Genomic DNA, 27,929 nt, shown 5'->3' on the forward strand with positions numbered 1-27,929 from the left:
CGTTCAGGCCGCGGCCTTATTAGGATAAGGCTGCGTTTCCACCAGAGATAAACGAGGATGCGATGCGTAGCGAGGATTCATTTACCTATCCTCGCTCAGCGCAGGGGACCAACCGCGAAAACCGAAATTCGCAAATTGCGGGCATTTTTACTCTAATGAAGGCGTAACAAGAGTGACAGAGAAAGATGCTGCGAACTTCGATTTTCGCGGTTATAGCCCAGGTCTAGTTGGCAATTTTTTATTGGTACTTGACAAACAAAAACCCCTCGCTACGCGCACATCTTTACTTGAAACGCAGCCTTAATAGGTAGTCTAAAACTTTGTTTTTTATTTCCTGCTACCTTATTACGGTTGTCTGGTCTGAATCGCTTACATTGGTAAGGCCGCTTGTTGCTACCTAAATTATTAATATTTTTACTATTATCCTTAAGGATTAAAGTTGTCTACTCTACCTTTATTCAGAATCAAGTCTGCCTACAGGACATGCTATAGTATACTAAATACTAATATTACAATTACATAGAGTTAGACCAAGAAATTCCTGAAACGATTTTGATAGCATACGCAGTGGAAGTGTTATTTATACTATACGTCATAATATCATAGAAGTTTGACGCTCAAAATAACACTTGCACTGCGTGTGCTATCAAAATCGTTGCAGACTTGTCTTGGTCTAACTCTGGTTACCATTGATATAGCTGGTTACAGTGGTTACCTAGGGCAGCAAAGTGAGAAATATCTGAAGCAACGGCGGCGAGCGGCAACTTTGTTTAGCTTCGGCTACGTCATTTTAATAATCGGCAAAACATGTCTCCATAATTAATTGTTCAATAGCCAGTTTACATAGCGATGAAGCCCGTACTCCTCGGTTGACAACCAAGTTTCCGACGGTCCAAGGGGACCCTGTCGGAAGCCTCGTTGTCGACCGTGTATTAGGGCGTTTGAGCCCTATTACCACATTCATTGCCGCAAACCCGACTATCGGGTATTTTATGATTTCGTTCCCAGGCTGACCCTATAGTCGGGATCTTGGTACTACAGCTTTATATGAAGAATATTTTGTGGCCGGGCGCGGATGTCTCGTTTGGCTGGGTGGCAATTTAATGTTTTTATTGTAGGTACATTTTAAGCTTAAGCACGTATTTATTTGTGTGTTAACTGGCTAAACTAAAGGTATGTTAAGGAAAGGAAACTTGTCATTTTAATTCATTTATTTATTTGCAAAAAAAAAAAAACAATTAAAAACAAATAAGTACCTAGCTACTATTTTAACAATATCGTCAGCCGGCTGTATTGCGGTGCCTTGTAGGCCGTAATGCTTTGGTTTCCTCCGATAGCGATAGCGGTGCCGTGCCGTCATATGGCGGCCGTCTCCATTCTCCCTACAAATACTACGACATCCATATTTAGCCGTATTATTTAGTATGGAGACGGCCGCTATCTGACGGCACCGCTATCCTAGGAAAACCGAGCTTAACGCAGAGTAGACAGAGTTCCTATTTCATCACCGCGATACGACGGGCCGGCTGACGATATATTATTTACACAATAGTATAAATAAAGTCTGTCAAGCCATTTCCGTCAGAAGAAAAAAGCGGCAATAAAAAAATGTAAGCGCCGGTTATTGTTATTGTCGCCGGGTATTAAATTGAATTTCGCGCCTTTTTTACTGACAAACTTGTTTGACCAGCTATACATGGCTATACCTAATTGGGATGCGATAAACATTTTTTGAAGTGAAAACTTCTTTAGCGGCGCTGTGCACTTTTTGAGATGGGGAAAAAATGTTAAACTCGCGACAGGTCACGTGACCGTAAGACGGACACGTGACCTGATCGAACTATTACAATGTCATTGAGTTTTCACTTCTGCCGGCACTCCCGGAGTGCAACCCGTTGTTTTTTTTTCTCGTGTTCATGTGACCAAGCTTTCCAATGCAACGCGATACAACCGGCTGACGATATTTTCAATTTACAATAGCATCTAAACTATCATCTGACTAAGTTGTTTGACCAGCTATATAATCGGGATGCGATGCCAAAATTATTTTACGTGATTAGGTGTGGCCATTCCTTAACCCACCCACGGTTTAGGGCAATGTGTAATGAATAGAATAGAATAGAATATCTTTATTGCACACATGTTGGTGTACAGGTCTTACTCTATACATAGGTGCAATAGTTACAACATGTTATCCACATGTAATTGCAATACCTTTGTAGGTATTGCAATTACATGCGCATATAAAATATACACATAAGAAATGAAATGAAGTCGAATGAACACTCGTGTACGTCAGCTGTCGCTCCGTTGGCGTGTTGACGAACGGCAGCCACTCGCGTAAAAACATTAGTCATCGCTTCCTGATTGAAACTTTATCAGATGATAGTTTACAGTTTCTAAATTATTCATAAACGGCTGCTGACTTAATCAGTTGATGATCGTCGTTTGTCCCTATCTGTCGTTATGTCATAGAGAGGGAGAAACGATGATCATCAGTGTAAGGCCTGAGTGGACGCTCGAAGCGGAGCGTTCGGCGGGGCGTGCAGCGTGGCTGTGGGCTCACTCGTGATGTGAGCAGCGTGCACTAAGGCCGCTCCTACACGCTTGCATTTGTTTAACATGCACGCCGCACGGCCCGCCCTGCTGCACGCCCAACTCGAGCGTCCACTCAGGCCTTACACTAAAATGACCTTCGAATTTCTAAATACCTTTGAGAGAAAGATATACGTTCACTCTTAGTCTTTGAGGTACCGGACCTATGTAATAACTTATCAATAGCGGCTTTTGGATTTCTATTTTCACTAGTCACATGCGAGTTACTAAATGGTCTTTCGCGACCAAAATTTACGGTTTTTGGTATAGCAACCGTGCCTTTGAGCCATTCACTATTTTTTGTATAAAACGCAGTCTGTTTTCTATGCGACTTATACCATCTTCTCTTAAACTCAGTCTTAAGAGTCGCGAACCTTCTAAGAACAGCCTTGGATTGTTCTTCCGAATAATCATCAAATGACAACAGGTATTTTTTAAGAAATTCCAATTTGTCTTCCAAAGTAGGTAGCTCTTGCTGTTGCATTTTATCGAACAAAGCCTTTTTCGTAACTTTCACATAGCACTCTGGTGGTCCTACAAAATAAAAAATACAAATTGACAGTATTTTAATGTAATAATATCTGGGAGACTGAGCTTTGCTCGAAAAACATATAAAAACTAAAAAAGGCGCGTTTTCCCAGAGATAAGACCTAGCTAGATCGATATTTCGCCCCCGAATGTATATGTATATTAGAGTTGTATAAATCTGTCTTGGAGGATATCGTGCGTCCAGTCGGCCTTAGTGTAAGGCCTGAGTGGACGCTCGAGTTGGGCGTGCAGCGGGGCGGGGCGTGCGGCGTGCATGTTAAACAAATGCAAGCGTATAGGAGCGGCCTTAGTGCACGCTGCTCAAATTACTCCTGACCCCGACGCCACGCTGCACGCCCCGCCGAACGCTCCGCTTCGAGCGTCCACTTAGGCCTTACACTTTTACAGCTCGGCCACGACATTGAGCGACCTGCGACGGCGGCAGCGATAACCATAGGTTGGAGCGAGACAGCGATCGGACCTTTTGTTGTTGACCTGTGGTTGTCGCTGCCGCCGTCGCAAGTCGCTCAATGTCGTGGCCGAGCAGTTAGGGCTCGGTCGTTCTTACCCGCCACCTGCGGGGAGCAGCGGCTGGTGATACACGCACGCCGCGGACCAGTGTTGGCCGAAACGTTAATGCAATTGAAAATGTTGACCATTAACCATTATAAATTGAACCTTAAACCGTAACGGACGATTACAGTTTACGGTTCAATTTATAATGGTTAATGGCGAATATTTTCAATTGCATTAACGTTTCGGCCAACACTGCCGCGGACAGCGGGTGTTTTGAAGAAATTCTTATCATACATCGATAAGGCCCCGCTTGGTGCTATATTTACATTGTAAGTCGGTTTCTGAATTTGATTTATTTGTGATGAAATAAAGAATATTCCTTTAGTTACCTAGTTAATTACTTAAATTTATTAAAATAAAGGAAAAATTTAATATCTCGGGCGTGATTCACTATAGGTACCTATCCTTAAGGATTACAGTTTTCTACACTATGTTCTTCTATATTCAGAATCATAAAGTCTACCTACATAATCTTTTACTGACATTAGCCGGCAAAAAATGTCTCTAGAATAACTTTTTCACTTGCATATTTACGTAAAGCTTAAGGTATCAAAGTTAAAGAAAAAGACTAAGTAATTTTAATTCATTTATTCATTTAGAAAATGATGAATATGAATAACAATGAATATGCCAGCCAGCTGTATTGCGATGGAAAGACCGTCAGGTGATTCCACATCTATCACTTATTGAAATGCACCAGAATCACCAGATGATTTCATCACCGCGATGCAACCGGTTAACGATATTAGATAAACGATATTCACAACACATTAAAATATACATACACTCATCTGTCAAAGTTTCAACCGGAACTAAATTTCTATTTATTTTACGTGTTTGGGTGGCTGCCAGTGCTTAAGCCACCAACGGAGCGGCAGCTGACGTCCACGAAGGTTCATAACACATCGCCCTTTCCGAGTTACCAACCGGGATGACTCTGTTCCTGCCTGGCGCTATACGTGAGCTTCTAAAGTGTCCTTCGAATTTATAAATATTCTTGAGAGAAAGATATACGCTCACTTTCTGAGATACCGGAGCTATGTCATATGTACAAACTTGTCAACTGCGTCTCCTGCGTTCTTCACTTTTCACATGTAAGTTAGTAACTGTTGTTTCGTGACCAAAATTTACGGTTTTCGGTATAGAAAACATGCCTTTTAGCCAATCACTATTTCTTCTATAAAATTCACTCTGAAATCTATGGGCCCTATACCACCTCTTTTTAAACTGAGCCTTAAGTGTCTTGAACCGGTTTATCAAATCCTCGTATTGTTCGTCTGAATAATCATCAAATGACAACAGGTATTCTTTGAGATATTCCAATTTGTCTTCCAAAGTGGGCAGATTTTGCTGTTGCATTTTCTCAAACAGCGCCTTTTTAGTAACTTTCACATAGCACTCTGCTGGTCCTAAAAATAAAATATATTTTTTTACGTAACTATGTTGCTGGATTCGTCAATCTATGCGTCCAAAGTTAAAACGGCCGTTTTGCAGACTTGACTTGGTCTAACTCTATTGTGCTTAGACAAACATTTTGTGACGCCTACTCCATAGGTCCATATAAAAACTGTCATAGGGATCATGAACGCGTTATAGCCTCCTAAGGCCCAAGGCCCTACCTATAGTACCTATTCAGTCGATGTAATTTAAACCATATTCAATTGGAACAGAGTCGCTTTTGCTTTGTTTCGTTAAATTTTCAAACGACGCAAAATCAACTCTATTTCCTACATTTTAGGTTCAAATTTCAGTGGCATATTTTGGATTTCTCGTTTGTATGGCTGTGTGGGCCTTAGGAGGATAGACTGGTAATGGTGTGGTTATATAGTTTAAAACTTACCTGTATAAGACTGAGTTGTGACCCCGTGCTCCTCAATATCGATCTCTTCAGGCTCCGACTTTACCGTGATGGTGAACGCCTGGTCTTTGGAATCTGCCGGAGATACACAAGGCTGTCAACTGAACTGAATACTATATTACTGTGTGGATCAACTAGTTCTGGTTGTTATTTTTATTTATTTAAAGCCGCGTCTCCATTACACGCGGCGGCCGCGCGAGCATTGTTCGACCGCGGCAAACCTGTATTTTGGCTCGCGAGCCAATTCAGGCACCATCTTGAACTATAGCGCGGCCGCCGCGTGCGGCAGGCGATCCGACGATCGACCACATTATATCACAAAAATTAATTATTCGGAACGAAGTATAGCCAAATAGAAAAATGATCTGTTGCAATAATCACTACATTTACTGTTCCATAGAAACTGTTTAGTGCCGTATAAATTTAATTAAAGTACGACACTTTTCATTATCCATGTATGCGGCCGCGCGAGCCAACTGAAATATATACACATCCGTCCGAACTGCGCGCGAATCCTTTGCCGCGCGTGAAACACCAACAATGAATGGTTCGTCGCGCGGCGCGTTCGAGCGAGCCAATGATCGAGTTGGCTCGCGAGCCAGCCCGGTATCCATTGCGCGCGGCTGCCGCGCGAGCCAATGTTCGATAGCTTGCCGCGCGATATGGAGACGGGGCTTAATGATATAGGAGGCAAATAAATGGAGCAACATTGTAACACTATGGCACCCTAGAGGACATAAAAGAAACAGAGGTAGGCAATTTAAAAAATGGTCTGATGAAATCAAAGACATGGCTGGAAGGACTAGAACATGGACCGATTAGTGCAAAATAAGAGTGGAGAAGATTGGGGGATGCCTTTGCCCAAAGCATAGAGAAATATAGTAAGACAAGAGTGCTATTAATTTCAGTGTCTACATCTAGCATCGAGTAGCAGAACTATCATGCTACTTGACAATAGATGTAGCACCGACCGGAAAGTCTTATCTCAACAGCATAAGACTTTCCGGCCGGTGCTACATCTATTGTCAAGTAGCAGTACTGATGTTCCGCTACTCGATGCTAATAGTCTTTTTGGTACTAAAACTGATGTATGGTGTGAGCACTCTATGTATTTTTTCTCTATGCCCAAAGGCATACAGAATTGGTTATCGTAGATTAAGGAAAACTATAGATATAGTATAAAAATGTATTTCTGATATACGGCTAGAAATAAATAAAAATATAACTTACTTGTGTAAGACTGACTTGTGACCCCGTGCTCTTCAATATCGATGTTTTCAGGCTCCGTCTTCACCGTGATGGTGAACGCCTGATCTTTGGAATTTTCTGTGGATAGATAAAAGTTCCTTATTCTGTACAAAATAAGCGCAATTTCGCTGTATGTCCTAAACTCTTCCACTGAGTTACGGAAAACGTATGGAATGTGGAATATTCCATAACTCAATGGGAATTCTCATAAAAAAAAATTGTCCCCAATTTGGTTTCAGTGTTTATTCCGACCAGAATAAGGAGCTTTTAAAACCTACCAATTTTATGAAAATCTGATCTGACAAAAAAATGCCCAGCTAGCAGTTATTTTTAAATAGTTGTTCTAAAAAATAGAACCACTATTTAAAAATTGTTGTTTTGAAATTGTGGTTCTACTAGCTTATAATTCGTTTTTTTTTGCATTAGAAAGAACTTGAAAGAAGGTAAGCGATCTTGACATGTCTTTTAATTTAAAAACGCTTTTTAAAAATCAGTAACTATTACTTATGAAAGCAGAAGAATATAAATGATTGTATTAGATTCTTAATTCTTACATATTTGCCGTGACTTATTTTTAAAATGTGTTTTTCAATTAAAACACATAGTTAGGGAGGCGAATAGGGGAATTTTCGGCAATACTCGAGCGTGGCAGTTTAAGATATGAGAGATACCTTAGACCTAATAGAACAACCTTGTAAAGTATTTAGCTCTATATGTAGTGACGCGCGCCTAGGATAGACGATCAGATTAGTAAAAAAAAATGGATAGTCTGAAATACTCAAGCGCGTCAGATTAAGATATTGGGGGTTGATTTTAGTGTTTAAAGACTAAATTTAACTAATCTGACGATAAGTCCTTGACGCCGCCGAGTTATAGGGTCGCGAACTTGTAAAAAAAAAACTGTAATCCGGCATTCTCGAGCGCGATTTTTTTATTTTTTATTTTGAAGAATATAATCTAAAACTTACTAAAAATACAAAATCTGCCGGTTTCCGCATGACCGGAAGTGTGGAGGAGCCATTTCGTCTTCCTAAGAACGCGTTGCGGCATATAAGTCGCGAACGATACATTTTACAAAAAAAGTTTAAATAAACAAAAAAGGTAATTTTATTTTACACAAAAAAAGGTCTCTTTACATTTTTGTCCAAATAAAAAGCGCGGCCACGGAATTTTTTGAACCAAAAAACCTTTTTCGGTCGTCCCCTTCGGCCGTGTACGTAACCGACCTTTCGTAACTGGTAACGAAGGAAGAAAAAATGATCTTTGTACGATACTGGTTTCGAATAAAGATTATTTTTTCTTCGTACGTAACCATAGTTACGAGAGAAGAAATTTTCTATTTGAAATTACGAAAAAAGACTATCTATTCCTCATACGTAACTGAGTCAAAATGTTTTAATCATCATTGAGCGTAGGTAACATACTGATATGAAACCTCTTCAAACTCGAGAAGGTTCCATTGTGGTTGCATTCGATGCACATGGTCCAGCATAAGCGTTTTTGCTTTAGCAGCGCAAAGAGGCTGATGGGCAGCTGAGAAATCTCAAGCACCCTCTCGTTCGTGACCCTATCCTTCCAGTATATGCCCAAAATGTTCCGGGTAAATATGTGCTACGCAACGTATAAATATTCATATTTTATTCTTCGACACATGCCTGTAAATGGCAAAGTAGAATGTTTATAATAGATTTTATTTTACTTCATTGGTTTTGTTGTTGGACTAGAGAGCCCTTACTTATGTTTAATGGTTCACTTAGGTATCCTAAAAATTAAACTAGAAAATAATATGTATTGTTTCTTTTATTTATTCTATTTCTAAATTTAACACTAATACTTAAACAAATTTATAATAATAATAATAATTTCATAATATTGACAATGTCTTGTACATGTTCTGTTTCAAAATTTACACGTACTGGTTGTACAGTCGAGTACAAAGATATGTATACGCCTGGAAGTTACAAAATTATGTATCCATTTAAGTTTGTAGCCATATTTGGTTACTATATGTCCAAATAAGGTGACAGTGCCGAGTATACGCCCAATGTTACAAATTTATGTATACACTAACACGTAAACAATAATGTGCACGTAATGATGCATGTTTATATCGCTCGCTTAGTCTAGGCGAAGGATCGTATTAAGAAAATTAATTCTTACTATGTAACTGGTTACGAACCACCTTCGAAAGATGGTGACTGATTACGTACGAGGAAAAAATAATCTTTATTCGAAACCAGTATCGTACAAAGATAATTTTTTCTTCCTTCGTTACCAGTTACGAAAGGTCGGTTACGTACACGGCCGAAGAGTTTCGGTCAGATTAAGAGAACCCACCAACATTTTTGTCAGATTAAAAAAAATATGCTTTCAGGATACCGAGATAAACCTCCCCTATGAAAATCTGACGCGCTCGAGTATTTCAAAAAAACTTTTTTTTTTGCATTTTCAAAAATTCATCGTAACTTATCGTCACGCCGAAATCGTCAGTTTTTTAAAGGAAGCTTCCTTGGGGCCTACTTAACACCCCTTCCGAAAATCTGACGCGCTCGAGTAAATTTTTTTTTTTTGCATTTTTGACTACTTTATATGCCTACCCCCACCACGCAAACCGGCAGATTAGTATACCGTTGTTATCAGAGGCACTCGGGGCATACGTAGTATGAATATCTGACGCGCTCGAGAATGCCCAAGTAACCGTTTTTTTTAACATTTTTGAAAAACCGTACACGCCAAACCCACCGCTAAAATGGTTTTTGCCATACGAGATTTTCTTTTCGAAATTATTTTATCTTTCGATTTTGATAGGTCTCGACGGCGCCGTTGAATTACGCCATTTAGCTACCTCGCCTCCCTAACTAACACATCAAGATTGTTTACCTTATTTCTAATGCTAAAAAAAACGAACTATAGCAACCCTGCTTACACATTTGTATGCATTGATGCTAACACTTCTGATGACAGTACAGTCGCTGTCAAAGATATGTTTACACTTTTGCACCTTAATCCTTTGTAATAAGGTTAAAAATGTAAACATACTTCTATAGAAACCTAATAAAAAGTAAATATAGTGTGTAACCAGAATATTACCATACGCCTCCATGTATACAATCATCTCGGCCAGTTTCTTCTCATTGGCAAGCACCTGCTTCCGGAATGTGCAGGCGTCCCGCAGCCGCACCACACAGTCTTCGCAGATGAGCCTGGCGGCTCCGATGATGCCATTGCTGTTTGGGTATTGTAATATCTGTAACACAAAATTTGTATAAATTAATAAGTAGTTTTTTTTAACGTAGAAATATGCGTATTATGCGACAAAAGTTAAAGTTAAAAAGAACGCCAGATTTGTTTGATTTAGTAGCATGAAATTTGAGGATTTTAAATTAAGGATATCTCAAAACCAATGCCAGTATCTTACAGCACTGCTTTGATCTACATTTTTAATCCCTTTACCAAATATTTTACTTTTCTTGACTTTCTAGGACTGAATTTTCTTAAAGACATGTTGAACAAACCCCTCCGTGTTCAGGGAGCAGCCAAAATATTAAGAACTTACCCTAATATTGAAACATTCTTGTAACATTTTGCTGTAATTTACAGTTTCATCCATCCAAACATACTCCTCGTTTAAATCTTTAAAGCACCCCTCAGAATGACAGCACCGGCACAAGCCAGCGTCCTGCTTCACAGCCGCTACTTCTAATTCCATCTTTTAAAATCTACAAGACAGTCAACACAACACTTAATTTTACAAAATAAAGTAGTACGAACTTACGAAGTACCGTTTTGTATGAGATTGACAGATTAAGATTATTGTGTACAAGTTTTTTTTTTTAGTTTGACGTTTGACTCTACGAGTACCGTCTACCAGTGTCGATTTTTATTTATTGTTCTTATTTTTCGGCCATCTAGCAGCGAGTAGCAGAACAATATATAATAGTTGAGCTATCTGCCAATAGAGGTCGTACCATGTCCTGTTAAAATTTAGTTTCTTGATAGATTCATAGATGTCGCTTACCTTCTATTGTAGCGGCCAACATTTTTTATTGTCTCTATCTCTATCTAATTGTGCAAAATTAAATGATTTATAAACTTGTACTTGGTTTAACACTTAATTAAATTTGGTTTAACCTTTCTCTGGTACAAACTATCAAATATAAACCGAACTGGAAACGTTGAAGATTACTTTGACAACGTAAGCCAAAGCATTTAGAAGTTTTTAACGCCACGAGCACTTCTTAAGCTTTGGTTTCCTCCGAAAGCGGTGCCGTCATATAGCGGCCGTCTCCATACAAATACTACGACATCCATATTTAGCCGTATTATTTAGTATGGAGACGGCCGCTATATGACGGCACCGCTTTCGGAGGAATCCAAAGCTTTACGATGCCTTTAAGGATTCTTGGCGTTCAAAATGTTAACAAGTTAGTGTGGTGACGTAGTATTACCATGTATTACATACATATATTGATGGTCACAGAGGGAATAGAAAAAACAATAATGTGAGAAATCTTGTTTTATTCAAGTTCAAGTTCAAAATATACTTTATTCATGTTGGCCTAGCAACAAGCACACTTATGAATCGTAACTAGTTATGTATTATCTTAAGCTAATTAACAGAGCAATTTATTGATGTTATTTGTTATATTTCTGTGGCTTAGTCTTAACAAAAATATAATCATAATAAAGTAAAACATTCTTACCCTTATTTACAACAGCTTTTACAAGTAAAAAAATATTCACGTGAAATTACAACATATACAGCATATACTTAGGTATAATTAATGTACATTTATATGTATTCCCTACGACCGTTTATATTACAGGAGTTACATACTGCCGCGCTATCCATATGTAATATTGGACTTGTTGAACGGATAGTTACACAGAAATTATGGCAGAATTCCTATAAGAAAGTTCAAAATCAAATACTTAACTAACAATTGTAACCCAAGGGCGGCTACAGTCCAATATCAACCTTCCTGCACTCCGACAAGGTTCACGATGGCGCGCCGCGCGATAGGCGTGACGTTTAAATGATTATCAAATACACAAAACGACATCTAAAGGACTGCAAGCACAGAATAAATAAGTACTAGGTACAGAAGGTTCACTCTCTAACAAAATGCGTCTATTACGACAGATACGACCGCTAGGTGGCGCAAGCGCGAGCAGGCGTCCGTTCCGTAGCGGTGCGCGGCAACTACTATGGCTAGACACCAAAATTGGTGTGCGCCGCATGTACTTGTAGCGAGGCGACGAAATCGCGGAGTGGGCCACGCCTGCTGCGGGGAAAAAGTGGTTCCAGGTCGCACAGAACCGTGACGAGTGGCGTAAAACACACATTACATATTTAAATAAGTAATAATATGCATGCACTAGAATAAGTAGTTAACTAGGTTAAAACAACTCTAATTTTCACATGCCTAACGGCCGAATGTATTAAGGTTCAGTGTCTTTATTGTAACATCCCATGTACCATATGTTCTTGTGAATAAATGATAATTCAATTCAATTCAATTCAAAAAGGAAGGAGGCCTACACCCGAAGGGTAGAGAAGCGTTAAAGAGCGAGAGAGAGAAAGAGACTATTCGGTAGAAGCTATATCGCAAGCAGCCATACTAATACCATGATTCGACAGCAGATGGCTCTTCAAACTACACTTCTGTACGAAAGTCATTGCACAAACGTCACACTTAAACCGTCTATCATTATTATGTATCCTCATGTGTTCCCGGAGCGTATACTTCCTCGCATAAGACTTGTGGCAAACTTCACACGAATATTTCCTTTCCCCGGTATGCTTTACCATATGGGCATTCAGCGCTTTCTTACTAAAAAACTTGTAGCCACATTCGGTACACTGGCAATTCCTTTCCATTAGATGAGTTTTCTTAATATGATACATTAGTAAACTCTTTAGTATATAAGCTTTATCGCAAACATTGCATTTGTATTTCGCTTCCGAGTTATGCACTTTAACCAAATGTTGGTTCCGCTGGTAGTAACTCCGGAACGGCTCGTTGCAGAACGGGCAATTTGAAACGTTTCTTGAACCTAAATGCTTAGTTTTCACATGGTAATGCTGTTTAGATTTACTAGCGAACACTTTGTCACAGTGCGGGCACTTGTGACTGCCTTCCAGATGAGTTGAGCGGTGCGAATTCAAAGACCGCTTAGTAGCGAAAGCGGTACCACATTTTTTACAATTATAATTCGCGTAATGCTTATTCATGTGCTGTTTGAGCATCTTAAATGTCTCGTAAGTGGATGTACACAGCGCGCAGTCGTACACATCACCTTTCTTTAACTTAAACTGCAATATATGATCTTTAATATCGTTGTAAATAGTTTTCTTATGTACCTTGACTAAATGATTCTTCAGAACGGTTAAATTGTCCATTTTTTCATCGCACAGAGTACAAGTTAGTTCACCAACGTCTAATTTCACGTTGTACTCTGTCATATCGAAAGTAGATTTGTGGTCCAAGCCTTCTTTCTTATGTTGTTTTTCGGTGTGAGTTCTTAAATCAGCCGGGTCGGGGAAACGCTCTTCGCAGTACCCACATAGGAAGCCTAGAAGTGACTTGTTTTTGAAAGGTACAGCGTTGGAGCAAGTTAGTATAGTTTGGAGGTTAGCTCTGTGTTTGTTCTTGTCGTTTTTGACCCGTGAGGTCCAAGCGAGGTCTATCCTTTCCCGGGGCAACCTCTCTCGGGGTATCCTTTCGCGGGGCTCCGGTCTGGGTTGCTTTCGTCCCGTCTTGACGATCTGGTTTATTTCTTTCTTTTTTAGAGTCGTTATGTCTGGCAGCTCACAGGAATCTGTAAGTTCAAGAATCAGTGTCAAAAGTTGAAGTTGATTTAGATATCACGCCGAGTAATTTAATTGACAGATTGAAGTGCTGCGGGCGCAACATGGTTTCAATTTTATCGCCTGTATGGCTGTCACTACGCCCGTCACTTTCGCACTTACATTGTTAGAACGTGACAGGCATTGTGACAAGCGATAACAATGCGACCGTGCTACCGCCATTGGAGTAGAAAAAAAAATTAGAATGTAACGGGCCTTTTTAAGGGCTCTGGGAGGCTAATGGTTAAAACCCTGATCATTTTTAGCGTTGTCACGACTAGCTATAGCCTAGGTTCCCCTCAGCCACCTAACCCCAAGAACTGTTGCAGGCAGTTTTAACACATTCAGCCAAACAATACATTCCACAAAAATTTCGTCATATAAAGCTGTAGTACCACGATCCCGACTATCGGGTCGTCCGGCCTGGGAACGAAATCATAAAATACCCGATAGTCGGGTTTTCGGCACTGAATGTGTTAACCTCCTAAGGACCAAGGTCCTACCTATAGTATCTTTTCAGTTCGATTGATCCTGTTCAATTGGAACAGTCGCTTTTGCTTTGTTTCGTTGAATTTTTATTAATCAACTCTATTTCCTACACAATAGGTTCAAATTTCAGTGGCAAATTTTGGATTTTTCATTTGTATGGCCTTAGGAGGTTAATTTAAAACTTACTCATGGAGGAGGCGAGCCTGTTCACGAGCGTCCTGATCTTCCTGGCGCGCTCCCGCTCCCTCTTGAGGGGCCTCTTCTGCGGGACAGCCTTCTTCACCTCCCGGGCTTCGGGCTTGATCACCTGCACGGGAACTTCTCTGGCTGAAATATAAACATGTATGCTAATACTGGTTTAAACTTTCACGATTTTTACACATTATAAAATTGTACAATCGCGTATCTAAGTTTTAAGATTCACCTCCGACGTTTCGAGGACGGCGTTGTCCCCGTGGTCTCGGAGAAGACTGGCTTAAGTTGACATCAGCATCTTCTAACCGCGCGAGTTTTTCGAACTACCCGCACTTGGTCTTGTTTATCAGGTTGAACGTTTCGCGCACTAGGGCTGTCACTCTGTCGACACACAACACTAACGATATTCGATTTATCGACTGTCGATATTCGTTTACGCTTACATTTACTAATGACTGGATTCCATGTGGACGAGATCTTGAAACCCTCGTCCCGATTGAAATTACTATGTTTTTTGATTTCAATGGCTTCCCGTACTTTCCTGCTGTAGAAATGACGATCCGTGGACAGGATTTTAGGGTTATGCAGCTCAATTCAGTGGTTTGGTCCTGACTCCAGTAAATGCTCAGCCACGGCATCGTCGCACGGAAACGTCGGAGGTAAATCTTAAAACTTAGATACGCGATTAAGTCCCGTTGTACAATTTAATATATATGCTAATATTTTCTATTAAGACGTAAAATATTGCGGACCGAATATTCTTTAACTGCCTCTACGGAACCAAATCCAATCATCGAATCATATATTTTATTTGTAATAAGGTGACTAGGAAATTAGCGATTTTCGTTTTACGCGGTAAGGCCTCTAGTCTGATCTCACTAAAGAAAGAAATATATATGACACTGTAAGATTGTGAACCCGTCAGTTTACAATCTATCGTAGTTATAATTTAACTAGCAAGATTGTAAACTAACGAGTGTTTACAATTTTACGGTGACAAATATAATGAATGAATGAATGAATGAATGAATGTGGAATGTACCTGTATCCGCCAGGAAGTAGTCATCGGAGTCGTCATCGAATGAGAGCTCATATTTGGGCTCCACCTTTACTTCGAATGGCTTCTCTTCTGTTAATCAGAATAGTTGCAATTAGGAATAAAATAAAATATTCACCATATGAACTAGGGCAGGGGTCACCATGGCGGACCGTCCGGACTGCCGACCTGTATTATTTTTTCACTTATTTAATAAACTCAATTAGAAATGGACCGCGATGGTCATATTATTTTAAAAACGGACCCCTAAAGATACTAATTGGTGATCCCTGAACTAGGGAGTGCTCCCGGTTCTGGTTTTCTATACAAATACATTACTAGAACCTACCTGTTGTTTACCCTCTTCTTTTCTGTACTCTTTGTATTGTTTTCTGTAATGAAGTGTGAAATAAAGAGTATTTGTATTGTATTGTAGGACCGGGAATTCCCGGTTCTCGCCATACAAACTCAGTGCCGGGAGCATTCCCTAATACCAACATGCAATGTAAAGGCTGTCTTTATCATAGAGGTTTGCAGAGGACCATTGAGTGCACCGACATCTGACCGAAAGGTATCGTGTTTCCGAGGTTCGGGCAAACTGCCAAATCCGACACAAGAGCAGACGATTCTAGGGGTCCACTTATTTTTTAAGTTTATAGAATGTTTAGGTATATATATGTTAGTCTTAAAATGGGCCTTGTTGCCTGAATCAATCACTACATAGTATAAAACAAAGTCGCTTCCCGCTGTCTGTCTGTCTGTATGTATGCTTAGATCTTTAAAACTACGCAACGGATTTTAATGCGGTTTTTTTTAATAGATAGAGTGATTCGAGAGGAAGGTTTATGTATAATTTGTTAACCCGTGCGAAGCCGGGGCGGGTCACTAGTAAATAAATATGTCGGCGCAAGGCACCTATAAGCTTATAATGGCTGAGGCCGTGAAGGTGGCCCGCATTCCTGGTCAAATGTTTACATTAACAGCATTAGGCGTGATTGTCACAGAGTATTACGTCGTTGTTCCTTAAAGCGGGGCGATTATTGTAAACACTGCCGAACGTAGCCGTGGGTCTGGTATTTGAATGAAATTTGATGTTAGTTATATGTTCTGAGCTTAGCTTTGAATCAGCGGTCAATCGGGCATTAAGATTTGGGCCATGGTTGAGTTGGGACGCGTGTCCCGTAAGCCCGTAACCGCGCCGTGCGATTTTGTGTGCGCTATAAGTACCTACATGCACCACTTGACCCACGGATTCGTTTCTTGATAACTTTGTGGTGTAAGCTTTGATTAACTTGGTGTGATTTGGAACTTAATTGTGATTGTGATTTAGTGACATTCGGTACCTATACGTAGTACTAGTGTCAGTGAGTTTATTGCATTCACATTGTATTGGACTTGTGTGCGAAATATGCCCACTATTTCCGCCCACCATAGAGCCGATGCCTGGTCCCCTGACGCTTTCGTAGAGCTGTCAGCTCCGACAAATAAATAATTTTATCATTATGGCAAACTCGTAGAGAGCCAATTAAGCTGGTATGGCCATGTGATACGACGACCAACAGAACACATGACCAAAAAAGTCCTGGATATGGCTGTTGCAGCTCGGGGAGGCCCCTGACAACCTGGATGGCAGTTGTAAGACAAGACATGAAGAATGGAAATCTAAGACCAGAGACGACCCAGGACCGACCGGCCTGGCGACGCATGATTAGAAGGGCCGACACCAATTAAATGGGAAGGAGCCAGGCAAAAGAAAGATAATTATGGCAAAGTAAGTTGATAGTGTTGATACAAATTTTGGTTGGTAGAATTAACTTTCAAAATGATGTTTTTGTGGAGACTCACCATTATCAACGCAAGACTGCAGCTGCCTGAGGAACTGCCTCTCGGAGACCAGCACCTGCTGCTTGAAGCGCATCGCACTCCGCAGTTGCATGATACAGTTCTCGCAGATGTTCCCGTTCTCCAACTTGGCCAGCTAAGCAAATAACACACATTGTTTAATTTTATCACAGACTACATATATACAGACGCTGCTATCCCATACATTCAAATGTGACCGCCTAAAAGCGCACCATTACCAGATGGCGTAACTGAAAAAGCACTGTTGCCTATCATGGATACAAGATGGCGCTGTGTCACATCCAAATCATAGAATTCCTAACGACATCTATACGTCTTCATTGAAAGTTAGTAGACATATGTCGTTGCCAACGATTAGAAGTAATCAACAGATGTCGCTTTATAGCGTATTGAATAAATCATGAATCTAGTTTAAAACTGGATCAAGCATGAGGGGTGGAAGGAAATGACCGAACAGGATAGTCTTATGTATCTTTCAGTATGAGTAAAGAGAGTTCGGGCACTTAAGGAGTACAGGGAGGGAAGGGAGAGGCAGGGTACAGAGAAATAGCGTAGCCAAACGGTATAACCATAAAGTAATTTCGGAAAACGATACTGTGGTGATGATAATATTTATATATTATAAGAATGCTACATAAGTCTTGCCGAAACTATTTAAACCGGCTGAAAATAAATACCTGTCATAATAATTTTGCGCATGCTACCATTGGTGCATGGCAAAAGGATTAGACATTACTACTGGCGTAAGTCCGTCTATATGCCACCATGCCACTGGTACTTGAGCGTTTCTTTATATTTTTTTAATCCAATTGCTCAAAAAGTTTAGTTTTTGTAGCTGCAAATCGTGCGTAAAGTTTGATTTTTTTACACTAGTGCTAAAAAGTAATCTGATTGATACATTTTAAATAAATGAGTATTATGCGAGACCCGCTTATAAATGACCCACCTGAACAACGCGCGATTGGGCATAAAGGAGTATTATTCGAGACCCAATAGTATTACTTGAACAGCGCGCGACAGAATGAAGCTGACGTTCGTACAATACACTTTATACACTTAATATAAATGTAATTAATTAGATATATATCAATATAATGAAATAACAAAAGATTCATGTTTTTTTACATATAGCTGGTCAACCAAATCTTGTCAGTAAAATAAAGGCGCGAAATTAAAATTTTCTATGGGACGATATCCTTTCGCGCCTACATTTTTCAAATTTGCCGCCTTTTTCTACTGTCAAGATCTGGTTGACCATGTATAATTATATGTTCTGAAAATTAATTTTATTAATTTTAATAATACAATTTCTCTTCAATTGGCATAATGCTGACAACAGTGACAACAGAATCCACATTGAAAAAAATGGCAATTAAAAGTAAAACTTTTTTTATTCCCTTCCCGCCTTTTTTATTCAACATTTAAAGTGATTTATGTTTGTAAGTAATTGCCAAGAAAGCATAAGTTATTAAATAAAAATGAGTGATTCAGACGATTTTGGAGTTAATTTAACGCCACCAGATATCAAAGCAAAGGCATCCGTTGTAAGTGACAGGGCTATAACCGCGAAAATCGAATTTTGCAAATTGCGGGCATTTTTCTCTGTCACTCTAATTACGCCTGCATTGGAGTAAAAGAGAAAGATCCCCGCAATTTGCGAATTTCGGTTTTGGCGGTAGCCCCTCAGTATATTTCCGGAAAAATCGAAAGCTCGGTACTCGTGCAAAATGACATACTTCTCGCACTTATATCGAAAACTACTATTTTTTGCCATTTTTTATATTGTGATCTTTTTTGCCACTTTTGTGTTATTTGTACTCAAATTCACGAGCTCTTTCGATCCTAATGAGATAAAATACCTCAATTCATGCTCAATTCACTCTTATCGTGCCTTCTAAAAATTTACGATACAAGTTGCATTGCAATAACTATAAAAAAGTAACTGATTTGACTAGTACGAAAATACCCTATTGTAACAATACGATGCGACGTTGTCGAGTTAAACTGGACTCGCTTCGCAGTAACTCATAGCAGTTTGGCAACGTCGCGTCGTGCTTTTATTTTTAAGCAACAGATTTGTACATGATTTGTACCATCTTAGTACCTATACATACAAAGATATGTTTTCATAACGTTCCTTTTCAACTTCTCCCATGGCAAAACCCGTACCTATCAAACCTGAAATTATTATACAAAAGCATTTAATGTTTGTTTTAATAAACTTTTTCTGTTATAATTAGAATAAATATATCTAATTTTGCGTATATTGACCAGGCAGGTGTTTGTATCACTAATTATGTGACCTATAAGTATAGACAGACAACAGCGTGCACAGAAACGTCAAAAACGGCATCAAGTAATGATTATTGCTATTTTAAAATTAGTCCCCTACTTCAGGGTAATGTTATACGCCTGTTCCTTAAAAAAGCTGAGGGCCTACCGCGAACCACGTTCGACGTGTTGCCTCCCTGTCACACTTACGTACGAATTTACAAGTGCGACAGAGAGGCAACACGTCGAACGTGGTTCGCGGTAGGCCCTCAGAAATGGACACTGAGGCATAATTATCATTATTTTGGAATTTAAGTACTATATAATATTATTTGTAGTCTTTTGGAATATCATATTTTATTTGAACTAATAATATTGTATAATAATAAATCATAAAAGCTCTATTTAGGGACAAGAAAGAACTTTCAACGGCAACACTAAAAATAAACTGTCAAATAGTCAAGTCGCCACAAAGCGGCACCGCGTTTGTTGGTTGCCTTTGCTTTGTTTCTGTTTATACAAACTTATTAATTTCATATTATAGCTTCATTTGAACTATAGTACAAGTACGTGAATAGAATACCTAGACGTGTCTTGCTTGGTGCAGTTGCGTAGGTATGCTAAAAGGAAAGTTGGAAGACCGATGTGGCGCTTTAAAGACTGTGCTAAGCGTGACATGTGCCCAAAATGTGGGAGGTCGTGCCGCTCACGCATCGGCCTCCACAATCACCAAACCCGTTGTCTAAACAGCAATGCATAAATCGTCTGCAATAGACGAAAAGACCTGTGATGATGACGTGAATTGCCGATGTAGTAACGGAACACTACTAATGGTAAAACCTACATATTAATCTGACAGTGTCTACTGTTTGCCAATAAATGATAAAATTGATAAAAAATTAACACTTCAGGTAAGTTTGTTTTGAATACAAAGGTTAATTAAATAATTTATCACCACACCAACTGGTAAAGGCCCCCTTGATTGTTCAAATACTAATGAGAAAATTGCATTTATGATTTATCCCACATGTGGGGCAAAGTAATCAGATCTAAATTTTGAGTTTCCTTATGTTAGCTGGTAGAATTTACTTTTAAATGATGATTTTGAATTATAAATTCTTTATAATGTTCATGTGGATTTGATTTTTTTGGTATTTTATAGTTGGTATTTTCCCTGCATTGGCATGGTGATAAATTCTGTGTTTCATTAGGTGGCAATGTTTGTTTAACCCTCGTGCCTTGAATTCTCACAACGCTCAAGATTCCACTTCTCGAACCACTCGCTACGCTCATAGTTCAAATCTTCTGCTTGCCCTGGAATCAACATTAGCATGAGCGGTTAAACAACTGCTTTGCCCCCTTGCCCACTAATAACTATTGTCAAGTTTTATTTTAACCCCCCATGCTAATATTGATACCCGAGCAAGCAAAAGATTCCAAAGTATTTAGAGTTAGAGCAAGAAAGAAGAAAGGTACGTCATAATTTCAAAGATGTTTGACATTTAAAATAACACATGTACTGCGCAGGCGATCAATATCGCTGCATACTTTTCTTGGTCTAAATCTATACAATGGTTAGTGTTTGCAAACAGACTCCAATGTGAAGGCAATGTGTATTAAACTTTATTGTGATATTATTACATTTTATATATAAAAAATATGTTTCTGATTTCAGGACCCAGCCTCTAGCCACTAGAAGTTACAATGTATGCAACAAGAGAGTGAAGATGAAATAGTCAATGCATCTCTGTACAGTCGCCATCAGATATATCGGAACGGCCAAGGTGTTCACAATATCTGAACACGCACTCTAACGCCCTGACAATAGAGGCGTGTTCAGATATTTGTGAGCGCCTTGGCCGCTCCGATATATCTGATGGCGACTGTACCACAAGTAAAATATTTTGAGTGGAAGATGGTTGAGATTGATTCCTGTTTCAACGGACAGACACATGCTATGAAGATTCTCTTAAAAATAATAAAATACAATTAATAAATTCAATGTTTAACATGATAGTGACTTTATTTTGTCTACCCACTAACAACCAATTTGTTCAATGCTGGCGGGCAATGGCGGTAAACTTAAATATTTGATGTGGTATGAAGCTAAATGTTTTGAACATAATGGCAAGCCACTAAAAAGTTTTAATCCTAGATTAGCCATTAAACTGTGGCTGCCAGTCTGATTTGTTAATTGTTATATAAGTACAGTCAGCGTCATATAGTAGGTAGCATCCAAAGTATTCAAATAGTTCGGTACACCATATTATTTGTATGGCGTACTGAACTATTTGAATACTTTGGATGCGACCTACTATACGACGCTGACTGTACTTAATTTAAATATATATAAATTGTATATTATTTCTACGGCCTCCTAGCTAGTCAGTAGTGACAGTGACCCTGCTCTGCTATGTGCTATGAAGTAGGAGGTCCTGGGTTCAAATCCTCATAGGACATTTATTTGTTTTTTAATTGTGTGTGTATATATTAATGGTCTATATCTATTCCCATCTGTCCACACCTCTTGTATGGCGGCGGGGACAAATGGGCCACCACCATGGGACACCATATTAATACACTTTTAGGGGGATCCGAACCTAGGACTTCCAGCTTTGATATGATCATAAAATATAAGATATGTATGTATTTACATTTACACATTGTATTATTGCTCTCATACATATAGGGATATTTTTTTAAATGTCGGATGTCTCTTCTCTTTTGAGCATGAATAGAAGCAGGGGATAACTGACAGAACGGGATAGTCTTATGTATCTTTCAGTAGGAGTAGCAGCGAAAGCGCTATTATTGTTTGTCCTTGTCACAGTCTCACATCTTGTTTTATTCCCCACCGTAAATTGACCACCGTGATTGGTCGAATTCATTTGTTGCCCACCATAACAAATAAATTCGACATCGCATTGCGCCGCTATGATTGGTCGAATTTACATGTTTTGTCCCTCACGGAGGCACGCGTACACCACTTCTATAGGATGCTACCTTCTATGCTTTTGAGCAAGTTTTTGTCACCTGCCCTGCTATTCAAACTACTCAAGAATTTACAATGTTTTGTTACCAAGTAGGTCGATTAGTGTAAGACTGTCCTAAAATATATGTATAGCTATATGAGGACAATTTTGTAATGCGTAAGGTTAAGTAAATTAATATACAAACAGCAACACTCCTAACTGTACATCGGTACAGTTAACACTTAACAGTGTGGCTGATGATACCATGTAGGTTTAATATATTTTAATTATTATCACGTTTCTAAGAACAATAGTACATTATTGTCGAGGTTCGGAAGTAGCTACTTGCAAGCTGAGGATTCGTTTTAAACGGACGACCTTGGGAGTCCGTTTAATTGAATCCGAAGCCAGCAAGTAGCCTTCCAGCCGAGTCATATATAGTGCTTTTCTCAAAAATGGTGCAAGAGATATTTTACAGAAGCAACGTTCTAATTTTCACAGAGAAAAGTAAAACCATTAAAAAGATTTGCTTGCCGCCTTTAAAAAAAATAGAAGTGTATTTTTCTGCTGAAAATACGCCAACGTATTTGAGACACCTAAATAGTCGCGGTACCAACATTATATTAATAATAAGTGCTGATCATCTGTTCGGCTGTTTAATGGACCTATGCCTTCATTTGATATGGCCATTTAAAGTTTTAAAAAGTTTGGAACTCGTTTAATAATGGAATTTGTATGCAACATTGCAGTCCCGAAATCGAGACAGCAATGTTTTTAACTTTTTAATTTTTAGAATGACCATAAACTACACACTTCGCGACCTATTTTTTAACCGGCAACGTCGACTTTGCCGTCCATTTTTGAGAAAAATTATATTATTTATTACTTAATAATGTTGATATGTTGTCTGTGATATGATCATAAAGTATGAGGATTTACTACAGTGACATCTATTGATAGTCTTTCTCAAACAATCGAGCTATTTAGTGTGTTACAACGGCAAGAAACTAACTGTCTAGTAATGCGATAGATGGCGCTTAGAATAGTTCATGCCATTATTTATTTATTTTTTTCTGCGTCGATTTACTATGTGTAAATGGATGTTTTAAAAGGTTTTTGTTGTAATATGCTAAATAAATTAGAACTATACATGTTAATTTAAAAATTGGCAAGATTTGAAATAACACAAATATATATTTAGGCCCAATGGTGCTCTGAGTGACATCTCTTGGATTTTTGTGGAACTAAGCGAGGCTTGTATGGGCCGATTACTCTATACTATACTTACTTTATGATTTTATACATATTTTGCGTAATCACGGTATCGGAAATGTGATACAAGAAATAGTTTACAACATAGTTATAAAAGTATAACTAACACGGGACTTAATCGCGTAACACTTAGGGCCACCCCACATCTAGCGTCTTTCGAGCGTCGGCGTCTACAAGTCTATGGCCGCTGCTCGACGCAGCGTCGACGCAACTGCGCAGCGACGTCATTTTCCATAGCGCTGACCAGACGCCGACGCTCGAAAGACGCTAGATGTGGGGTGGCCATTATAGAATAAAAAAATAATCTTTATGTTGATACAATTCCTCGCCAGTCTGCCTGTGACCACGAACGTAACGTCACGTTCGAAACGTCAGGTCATAAATAGACGTAATTTTTTAGACGACGATTTTAGTTATAAAAGTATGAGTGAAAATCGTGTTACTTTAAATCAATATAACATGACATATATTTACTTTTACAACATGAGACAACTACGTTTACTTTACTGCTGCAGATAAATTCACAACTTTACACTTTTAGTTTTGATTAAAAACAGTATAATCTGTAATTTTTTAACCTCATCAAACTGAGATTCAGTAGTCTGTAGTCACCAAACCCAAAATCATGAAAAAAATTTGGTTGATCAGATGTGAATGTATTTAATAGTCGTCAATTTTTGCAGGTGGTTCCTTAGTAAAAGCATAAGCAATTATTATCATCAAAATTTAGCTAAAGGTTAAAAAACGAAGACTGTGACCATGCTCAGTTTCCTTTTTTTTTTCGTTATCTGGACAGGCTAAAGCTCTAAGCTATACTTCCTTGTGATAAGTAGATTTTTTTCTTTTGAGTTTATTATTATTATTGGGGTGGTATCGGGCCTTTGAGTGTCACGTCGACCAAGTATTGATCTATTGTGACGGCCCTTTAAAGTTCATTACTAATGCCCGTTGCATCCAGAAAATTACAGATGCTTTGGGCCGTAACGTTCTGTACCTCATAGGGTTGCAATATATGCCACCCTAAGTAGGTACTTCTTTTTGACATTAGTGGTCCACAGGAACAGAGAATGTGCATTGCAGTCTCCTCTGACTCCTGGCAGAACCTGCATGTCGCATCTTGTTTCTTGCCAATTTGAAACATGTGCTTGTTCAACTTACAGTGTCCAGTCAGTATTCTAGTCACCGCGCAAGTTTTGTGCCTTTTGAGCCCCAGAAGCTCCTTAGCGATTTTGCTGTTGAACCCTTTGATTAGAGCTTTCGAGTGTACTTGTCCTTTAGCGAACTTCCACCAATCGATTGCTCTCTTTTTTTCTAAGTCGCTGAGCAGAGAATATGCATCCCGTTTTGTGATTCCACAGAACGGTTCTGGGCCGACCAGGGGTGTGTCTGCGCCCTTTCTTGCAAGTTCGTCTGCTTCTTCGTTTCCGTTAATGTCGGAGTGCCCTGGTACCCATCTAAGTGTGACTTTGTTGGAGTTAGCCAATGCATTTAGGTTTGTTTTACAGTTCTGGACTAGTTTTGAGTTTGACTCAAGGGATTCTAGTGCCAGCAGAGCAGCCTGGCTGTCTGAGTTGATGTAGATATGTTGGTGTCTTAGGTTTCTGTCCAGGTTAATCTCCGCACATTTGTTGATGGCGAAGACTTCTGCCTGGAAGATTGAGGCCTTTGTGCCCATGCTGACGCTAGCTCTGAGCTTAGGTCTCTCACCATAGATCCCACATCCTACATCATTTCCTTTCTTTGAACCATCCGTGTACCAGATGTGGCTTCCCTCTTCAACGTACATTTGGTTGTTAGTCCATTTGTTCCTAGGAGGTATTTCTACTGTGTACAGTTTGGTGAAATGACATTCGGTGTGCGTGTCATCAGTGGGCATGCTAAGGGTTTTATTTGCAAAAACCCAGGCCTTTAGTTTGGCTAATGCTTGGGAGCGCCATTTTGGCCTATTTAGCGTGCATATTCTGTAGACGCACTGCTTGTGCTAACTTCTTTTGAGTTAGTTCTATCCGGTAAACATCTTCAGTAAATACTATTCATATTAGGTCAATTCCGATATCAATGTCTTCAGTAGTTTTCATTTTCATAGTACTTTAAGTAAAAGCGTCTCTTTCAGTTATTTAGTCATATAAGTTAAAATTAATTTTCAGAAAATATTTTGACCAGTGCGCCTTTTTCGTTCAACGTTCACGCCCATGCTCAGTTTCCACTGACTTGGCACTCAACAAAAAAAAAAGTTTTTTTTTACCGTTGAATGACTATAACTATTGTTTTTTTAACCTTGTAAGTTGGTCCCAGTGCAATATTTGTGCTTTTTTTAATCTTTCATCTGTACTAAAACTAAACACTCGAATTAAATTTTACAAATACGTGAGGACTTAAGATGATAAAAAACGAAGTTCAAAGTCTTTCGCGAGAGATGATACAACCAAAAAGAACATTGTACTGATACTCAGTTACGAATTTCTTGTGTTGTTCTTGTGTAAATGATTATGATTATGATTATGATTACTGTAGTTGGGTGACATAGAACAAATTTAAACGAAAATATACTGAATACTTACGGCAATATTGAAACAACCCTGCAGCATATCCGAATATATTTCGGTGGTGTCCAGCCATACATAGCTGGAGTACAAGTTTTTTACCAAGCCTTGGGACAAACAACATCGGCACACACTTGATAAATCCATCGTGTTTGTTATGTCATTCGTTCGAAAAACAATACTAAAGCCCTTGCTACACGGTCGCCGACAAGCCTTCTAACCGTCTGTCCTTGGTCTGACCTTGGTCAGTTTTGGTCAAATTTTGTTGGAAACAACTGTCTACACGGTCCGTCCAGACCAAGGCCACGAGGTCTGAGGGGCTTGTCGGCGACCGTGTAGCAAGGGCTTTAAAATCTACCTATAATGTAAAGATTTTGCTGATATTTCGATTTTACGATTGAGATGACATAAATAAATGAAAATGAGCATTATGACATTTCATTTCAGTTCATTTGATTTGACCAAAGAGCATATAATCACTACGTTCTAAGAGACGGAACTCCATAGTACGTAATTATTTGACAGTACTTGTCAAACGGTTTGGTTTGACGTTTATCGTCGGAGTTCCATTCATACCAACATAATGAAAAGTTTTTTTTCTGGGATTTTATGGCCTGGTTACGAGACCTTTAAGCCAAATGACAATTAGTTTATGGAAAGTAGTGCTGCGAAAAATCAATAATAGTGAGTTCTCGAAACGATAATAACCGACATGACAGAAAGTAGTGCTGCGAAAAATCGATAATAGTGACTTCCTAAACCGATAAAAACCGTCCGCTTGATAATCCTACTCCTCTCCTACTCATACATTTTTTTTATCGTAGAAAATAAAACACCAGTGAGTTTATAACAAAGTTTATTAATTTCTTAAGTTGATACTTGGTATATACATATTTGTTCTTATTGCACAATTTGAATACTGAATGTACAAATAATTATGCTGTACCTATATTTTTACACACTGAACTGTACAAAATATATTCAGGTAGAATTTAAAAACGGATACACTGTGCTCGTTACAAAATCAAATATTTTGGTCTAAAGATTTTTTACCCAATCTTAGAATTTAATATATTTAAATAGGATAAGGTAAACAAAAATATAACTGTAGGAGGGAAGTAGGAACTAACCGAATTATATATACCTAACACACTTAAGAATCGAAATTATATATGCCTAGGTAGGTAACTTTAAGCCGGATCTGCTGTGGACTGTGTGATGTGACCCTTATTAACCCCTGACACAGAATGGCTACATAAGTACAATCACCAAGTTAATACGAATAAAACAAAAGGCACGTATTTAACTGGTCAACTAATTAATCGAATTTGGGTAGGTAGGGCAAGCAATAAGAAGTTATAGAGGGAAAAGCTAGGAACACAATTTTTGACTCCGTAACTTTGTTTGGACTAGTTAGGAGGTGAACATATCAAAAGTCCCCGGCCGTAGCCGCGGTGCTGGGGGGGTAGAGGGGGCAAAAAAGGTCTCATTTTTCGGTTTTTCACTTATATCTTGGAAACTTTGCGTCTTAGCGAAATGACTACTAAGAAACACCAAAAGCTGATAAAATTTGTTACAAGTTTTATTCAGTCAAGTTTTTCGATATCTTGAATAGTTTTTGAGATATCCGCTC

The 27,929-nt window shown here is 38.9% G+C and overlaps 2 protein-coding genes across 3 annotated transcripts; both read right to left on the reverse strand.

Moving 5' to 3' along the window:
- Window positions 1–5,943: 5,943 nt before the first annotated feature.
- Window positions 5,944–10,558, reverse strand: LOC134659435 (uncharacterized). Its single transcript, XM_063515078.1, has 4 exons — window positions 10,362–10,558; window positions 9,896–10,052; window positions 6,788–6,883; window positions 5,944–5,960 (listed from the first exon to the last, which is right to left on the reverse strand). The coding sequence occupies exons 1-4, from the start codon at window positions 10,512–10,514 to the stop codon at window positions 5,944–5,946; spliced, it is 423 nt and encodes a 140-aa protein (XP_063371148.1). The 5' UTR covers window positions 10,515–10,558.
- A 1,833-nt stretch (window positions 10,559–12,391) lies between these two features.
- On the reverse strand, window positions 12,392–26,473 carry LOC134659672 (zinc finger protein 761-like). Of its 2 annotated transcripts, none has more exons than XM_063515355.1 (5): window positions 26,315–26,473; window positions 17,221–17,353; window positions 15,382–15,468; window positions 14,331–14,462; window positions 12,392–13,627 (listed from the first exon to the last, which is right to left on the reverse strand). In XM_063515355.1, exons 1-5 carry the CDS (start codon window positions 26,441–26,443, stop codon window positions 12,393–12,395), a joined length of 1,716 nt encoding a protein of 571 aa, XP_063371425.1. In that variant the 5' UTR covers window positions 26,444–26,473; the 3' UTR covers window position 12,392. The 2 variants fall into 2 exon arrangements, with proteins under 2 accessions (XP_063371425.1, XP_063371424.1); XM_063515354.1 differs by having other exon boundaries at window positions 14,331–14,471.
- Between the last annotated feature and the right edge of the window lie 1,456 nt (window positions 26,474–27,929).

This window comes from Cydia amplana, chromosome 25, assembly GCF_948474715.1.
Source record: "Cydia amplana chromosome 25, ilCydAmpl1.1, whole genome shotgun sequence".
Classification (NCBI taxonomy): Eukaryota; Metazoa; Arthropoda; class Insecta; order Lepidoptera; family Tortricidae; genus Cydia; species Cydia amplana.

Bases quoted from the DNA above. Each gene is read 5' to 3' on its own strand.
- LOC134659672 (XM_063515354.1), bottom strand. From the start codon at position 26,443: ATGGATTTATCAAGTGTGTGCCGATGTTGTTTGTCCCAAGGCTTGGTA. The intron at 17,354-26,314 runs GTAAGTATTCAG...TTATTTGCTTAG, and splicing joins AGGGTTGTTTCAATATTGCC to CTGGCCAAGTTGGAGAACGG. The intron at 15,469-17,220 runs GTGAGTCTCCAC...TCTGATTAACAG, and splicing joins GCAGTCTTGCGTTGATAATG to AAGAGAAGCCATTCGAAGTA.
- LOC134659435 (XM_063515078.1), bottom strand. From the start codon at position 10,514: ATGGAATTAGAAGTAGCGGCTGTGAAGCAGGACGCTGGCTTGTGCCGG. The intron at 10,053-10,361 runs GTAAGTTCTTAA...TTTGTGTTACAG, and splicing joins AAGAATGTTTCAATATTAGG to ATATTACAATACCCAAACAG. The intron at 6,884-9,895 runs GTAATATTCTGG...ATCTATCCACAG, and splicing joins TGTATACATGGAGGCGTATG to AAAATTCCAAAGATCAGGCG.